This window comes from Cyprinodon variegatus, unplaced genomic scaffold (genome assembly GCF_000732505.1).
Source record: "Cyprinodon variegatus isolate N-32 unplaced genomic scaffold, C_variegatus-1.0 Scaffold1194, whole genome shotgun sequence".
NCBI classification, from domain to species: Eukaryota; Metazoa; Chordata; class Actinopteri; order Cyprinodontiformes; family Cyprinodontidae; genus Cyprinodon; species Cyprinodon variegatus.
Genome location: NW_015151647.1, coordinates 77,483 through 83,461, shown reverse-complemented (window position 1 = coordinate 83,461; position 5,979 = coordinate 77,483). Strand labels below are relative to the sequence as shown.

The window sequence follows — 5,979 nt, the reverse complement described above, 5'->3', positions numbered from 1 at the left end:
GTGTTATGAATTTGGCGCTATAGAAATAAACTGAATTGAATTGATTTCAGTGTGAAATATAAAGAATCAGTCGACACGTTCTTTAAAAATTGGTATCACAGAAAAATTTTATTGACAATAAAACATTGGTCTGGTGCTCAGATATTGCAAAAATTGTAAAAAAAAAAATTCATATAACATAAATATGCATAAATATAATTGGAATAACTTAATAATTGAACAAAAGTACTACTTCACTTGTAAAGAAACCAGCTGGTTAAAAAGATCTAGAAACAAACAGAATGTCTTCACTGGATGCTTCCCTTCCCTTTTGAAATAACATGAACATGGAAGTCAACATGAACAGCTGTGATGCATAAATTAAAGTCCAGTGTTTCAACAAGTGCTTCGGTTCTGCAGACAGACTGCGGTCTTAGTCTGACCGACGGCTCCGTGCGCCGCTTCCTCCCCGCTCCTTCGACTCGTGGCTGAGACTTCGCCGAAAACGACACGATCCTTATCGGAGCCACGGTGATCAAGTCGAGAAGCAAACGGTATCACCGTCATTCGCCGTCTCTTCTCGCTCGCCAACGGACGTAATTCCAAACGAAAAACCCAGCTCAAAGTGGAGATTTTTTTTTTTTTAAACGTGTCCTCAGCGTTTTTTTTTTATTCCCGTCTTTTTTTTTCTTCTCTCACCAGCTGGCGGTGCAGCAGGACTTTTTTTTTTCTTTTAAAGCACTCTTCCTGTGCAGATTCATTATGATTGGTTCTGGACAGGCCGGGGGGGTTTTCGGGGGCCGAGCTCATCGCTCGGGCAGGTTGATGATGGGAACCCACTGATCCATGCAGCGGCTCTCTCTGCAGAACAGGCTGAGTTTGCTCAAAGCCGGGTCCTTCCATGATGAGGAGTGGGGGCTCTGAAAAATATCGAGAAGGAAACACGTTTTAATCTCCTCGCTGAGAAGTTCAAATAGGAGCTTTATATTTTATTAAATTCTATGTAACATTTTCTATTCTGGCTTTTCCACCAAACTCTGTCTGTTGCAGCTTATCTGCTTGGTTCAATAAAAACCTCTACATATAGTCTATATATTGGTAAATAAATGTACAACTTTCATTTCTCCTTGTCGCGACTATTGGTTCCTCTGAATTTAAAATTAAATATAAATTGTGGTTTTCTCTTAGAAGTAAAATTTGTGATTTCTACTTGTAAATGTGTAATTTGTGCATCAAACTTTGCCCTGAGGTTATAAATCTCTTATTTGTTTTTAAAGACTATTTGTTTAAAATGTGTGACGTGTGATTGTCTTGTTTTAAAGTTGTGACTTTAATTGATATTTGAAATTTTGAATCTTGATTAGAGCTGAAACAATTAATCGATTATTAAATGATCTTCAATTAATTTAGTAATGGATCATTAATTGGAGTATAGAGACTGTGAAACGCGCCTTTAGCTCACAGAGTGACGCAGTTACACTTTAAAAAAAAACGTAACTTATTTTTTAACTTTTACGACAAAAAACTTTTTCGTCTGTCAATCTGCTTTATCCAAGGACGGAGTATTAGGGCCAGGCTGGAGATTTTTAAAAATGTTTTTATTATGACAATAAAGTCGTAACATTACGACCAAAACCCGATTCAGCAAGAATTCGCTTCAAGCCCCGCTCCACCAATCAGCAACCAGAGTCCACTTTGACATCCTGCCCAGTTTGATGCTGCTGCTAAAAGATTTCCTGATTGGTGAAATCGATGCTAAAGTAGAACTTCACATGATGCTCCACATTCCTCATTTTAGGGAAGAAAGGGCTTCTTGGAGGAGTTGTCATAAAATACGACTTTATTCTCATAATATTAGGACTTTATTCTCGTGATTTAACAACTATATTCTCGCAATATAATGACTTTATTCTCATAATCTTACGACTATATTCTCGCAATTTTACGACTTTATTCTCATAATCTTACAACCATATTCTCGTAATCTTACGACTATATTCTCGTAATCTTACAACTTTATATTCGTAATCTTACGATTTTCTTCCCGTTATCTTACGACTTTATTCTCGTACTCTTACGACTTTATTCCTGTAATCTTACAACTTTATTCTCGTAATCTTACAACTTTATTTTCGTAATCTTACGATTTTCTTCCCGTAATCTTACGACTTTATTCTTGTACTCTTACGACTTTATTCCCGTAATCTTACGACTATATTCTCGTAATCTTACAACTTTATTTTCGTAATCTTACGATTTTCTTCCCGTAATCTTACGACTTTATTCTTGTACTCTTACGACTTTATTCCCGTAATCTTACGACTTTCTTCCCGTAATCTTACAACTTTCTTCCCGTAATCTTAAAACTTTATTCTCATAGTCTTATGACTATATTCTCATAATCTTATCACTTTACTCTCATAATTGAAAAAAAATCCTTAGCCTGGCCCTAATACTCGTTTTAGCATCACCTGGTTTAAATTCATAAAAATCTTCTTTAAGAAAACTTTGACATTCCGATTATTAATCAATTAATCGAAAACATCGACAGATTAATCGATTTGCAAAATAATCGTTAGTTGCAGCCCTAAACTTGAATCCTTGTTGATGTAACATCTGACGTCACATGTATGAGATATAAACAATAAGCAAATAGAAATCTTAAAATTAATTACATTATTGACTTAAACTTAAAAATTCTGACACCATGTTTTTATTGAGAGCTATTTGACCCCTTAGATTTTATCTTTCTCAAAAAATTAAAAGTTGCTTTAGGAGGGTTTCTCGTTTTTGTAGATTAAATCTGTTTTGACGCTGCAGTGAAACTAGACCAGATTAGAGAAAGAATACGGACAGGAAACGATTAAAAACAACAAGCTAAACATACAACTGGGTCATTATTACACAAGGAATCCCAGTAACCTGCATATTTCAGAAAGCAGAAGCAGATCTGAAATAAGGGAGCATAAACATACGCTCCCTATGAAATTCTTCAGAAGACACATGAAGGAGGAGCTGTAAAAGTTTTTATCAGAGGACAAGCGCAGACATGTTCCCTCTGAGTACGAGTTTCAGTCACGTGGGCGAGCTGCTGCTCCAGAACCAGGAGCTCAAAGAGTGAAAGTGACTTACGGTGACGAGCACGCAGTGCAGGTCCAGAGGTTCCCCGCCGCCCTGCTTCCCTCCCCCTCCCCCCAAGATCTCCGCCAGGCGGTGGGTGTTGTTGACTCTCAGGATGTTGATGTCGTTCTCGCAGCAGAAAGCCTGAATGAGCGTGAAGTGGATCTGGAGGGCCACGTCTTTGACGTCGTCCTCGTCGGTGGCCAGGATGCACAGCACCACATTGTCCGGGTCTCTGAGGGACAGAAAAGGATGACAGTCAGGAGGAAAACGTCCTTCTTTTGAGACACCTTTGCACCTGTAGCGGTGGGACTCTGTACTCACACGTTGAGGGACTTGGCCGCCTCGTAGACGCCGACTGTGATGCAGCCCTGTGGCAAGGCAGCGGTGAGGACTTCTTCCAGGGCTTTCGCCACCGTATCCATTCTGCACAGAAACAAAGTCAGCGTTAGGTCGCTGCAGGCGCGCCGTCTGCCTTTTACATTGACCTCCAGCTTGTGAAAGATGTTACGTCAAGTAGAGGTCACTCCTTTCCTCACAGAGATGCTCCATTACACTGAATTTTAAGTAAACTAATGATCCAAAAGTTAAAAACAATCCACTGGAATTTGCTTCCAAGTTTGAACACTGCAAAAAATCTAAATCTAGATAAGTCCTTTTTTCTTAAAATAAGTGCATTTGTTCTTAAAATGAGGAGGTAAAAGAGACTTTTTGCCAATGGAACAAGACAATTTACACTTAAAATAAGAAAACACAATTGCATTGTCTTATTTTCAAGTGCATATTATCTAATTATCTTATTTTAAGAGTAAGAAATACTCATTCCATTGGCAAACTATCTCATTTACCTGCTCAAATTAAGGGTGAAAACACTTAATTTAAGAAATCTTTACTTATTTCTAGATCGTTTTTGCAGTGAAGACGTTTCGCTTCCCATCCAGGAAGCTTTTTTTTATTGATTAATTGATTTTTAACTGCTTTTAATAAATGATAGATTCAAAACAGCTTCATAGAATCCTTTTGGAAATGCAGAAAAGTCCAGTTTAAAAATCTGACTATGAAAAATGAAAAATTAGTAGCTGCTTGCCTTTAATACAGCAAAGCATTTCAAAATAGACACCAGCTCTGATGCTGGTGAAGATTCCCAAGCATCCAGGTCATCGTCATTCCAAAAAAGTAAAAAAAAACAAGTTTGAAGATGTTTCTCTTCCCATCCCGGAAGCTTTTTCAATTCAAAATGTCAGAAATAGCGTTGAGTTCCAGGCTTTATAAAGCTGTATAAAGTGGATTTTTTTAAAAACTTTTTTGAAACACCTTACTAAAGTTTGATCATTTATTATTGGTTGAAATAATTATAGATGCTGCATAACAGAGGTGATATTTAATGATTTAATCACTTTAGAGTCCTTTGCATACAAGCTAACGAGGTGAAGTCAATGGAAACTGATGTGAAAAGTGAAAATGAAGCAGAAAGAAACTCGCCTGGACAAAACACCTGACATCCTGCTTGCAATTATAAAACACAACTATTGTTATATGAGTATATTAAGGCTGAAGTTCCTTAAAACAATATAAAAAATTGTTTTAAAGCCACTTTAAAGCCCCTAAAAAGTAGTTCTACTTCTGTTTAACTTATTATAAAACAACTTTACTTCTGCAGATCAGCAGCCAGCGGGTGAAACAAACCATGCATAAGCAACAATATTCACCTTTCTTGAGAATAATCCCCACTTAGTTCCTCAAATGTCATCTTGTACATTAAATCCAAATCCTCCGTCTTTTAAAAATTAAAAACAACCGAGCTTAGCTGGAGCCTTCCTGGTCTGTGCTCCACAGCGCTGCAACTGACAGATAAATCTGGTAACTTCACATTACAACAGTCCCTCAGACAGACATTAGCATAGCTGCGCTGATTGGCTGATGGCACAGCGAGCCGCTTGGGGATTGGACAGACACCCGGCGAGGGGCGTGTCCTTCTCTAGCTGAGTTACTATCGAAACTTCAGCTGTGTGGAACCTCTGGAAGAAGAAAGATGTTTTCTGTTTCCTTGCTGTGCAGGATTTTAAGCTATTAAACGACTTTATTTTGGCTTTAAAAGGAGGAAAATCTAATATCGCCCAAAAGTTCCTCCTGTTTTGCATCAAGTTCGGTTTCTCTGTAGGTCACAGACTGTGTAAAAACAAGCTAATGAGACGATAATTCAACATATATGTTCTATTTGATAAATTAATTAGTTAATTTCCTGGTTATTTGATTTAGCAGCGACTTATTTTATTTTCTGTTGTGTGCAGAACTTACCCTAGCTGCCGTCCAGACCTGCTACAAGTTTCACCACAGCTTCATGGCAACGGGACGCCTCCTGGGAATCCTCGCCTCTGATTGGTCTGCTGGGGAGCATGTGATCCCCCCCCCTCCCTCCGGTGACAGCGCGCGAGATAGAGCGGAGTGGCGCGAGAGTGACCGGAAGATGGAGCTAAACTCAAAGAAACCTCAACAATAAACTGTGTAAACATGGAGAAAACGGGTCAATGACCCACTTCATGTGACGTTTAATTGCTCAATGTTCCAGCGAGTAGAAAAGATAGACTTAGACTATTTATTTTTAAACATTCCTAATTAATAGATAATAATATGAACCCCCCTCCCAGTTTATAATAACATATAATAAACAGGTAATTATGGTTTTTGAGTCGATTTTGTTTTGATTTTAGATGAAAATCATCCTCTGTTATCTCCTGGAAAAAAGGGAAAAAAAAAACCCAATAAAGTTATAGAAAACATGTAGTAATTTTAAGATCGATTTGGATATAATCAATAATTTCTTATTTGGCAGTAATTAACATTTGTTTGCATGGCACAGGATATATTCCAGCACCCTAT

The 5,979-nt window shown here is 37.8% G+C and overlaps 1 protein-coding gene across 2 annotated transcripts; it reads right to left on the bottom strand.

Annotated features, from left to right (window-relative positions):
* Positions 1 to 99: 99 nt before the first annotated feature.
* Positions 100 to 5,451, bottom strand: LOC107102057 (growth arrest and DNA damage-inducible protein GADD45 alpha-like). Of its 2 annotated transcripts, none has more exons than XM_015401220.1 (4): positions 5,398 to 5,451; positions 3,424 to 3,525; positions 3,112 to 3,334; positions 100 to 899 (listed from the first exon to the last, which is right to left on the bottom strand). In XM_015401220.1, exons 2-4 carry the CDS (start codon positions 3,522 to 3,524, stop codon positions 786 to 788), a joined length of 438 nt encoding a protein of 145 aa, XP_015256706.1. In that variant the 5' UTR covers position 3,525; positions 5,398 to 5,451; the 3' UTR covers positions 100 to 785. The 2 variants fall into 2 exon arrangements, with proteins under 2 accessions (XP_015256706.1, XP_015256704.1); XM_015401218.1 differs by lacking the exon at positions 5,398 to 5,451 and adding an exon at positions 4,809 to 4,956.
* Between the last annotated feature and the right edge of the window lie 528 nt (positions 5,452 to 5,979).

What these genes read in the sequence shown, in the direction of transcription:
- LOC107102057 (XM_015401218.1), bottom strand. Translation starts at nt 4,858, where the DNA reads ATGTACAAGATGACATTTGAGGAACTAAGTGGGGATTATTCTCAAGAA. An exon ending in GCGGCCAAGTCCCTCAACGT is followed by an intron (nt 3,335 to 3,423) that starts GTGAGTACAGAG and finishes TCTGTCCCTCAG; the next exon opens with AGACCCGGACAATGTGGTGC. An exon ending in TGCACTGCGTGCTCGTCACC is followed by an intron (nt 900 to 3,111) that starts GTAAGTCACTTT and finishes GATATTTTTCAG; the next exon opens with AGCCCCCACTCCTCATCATG.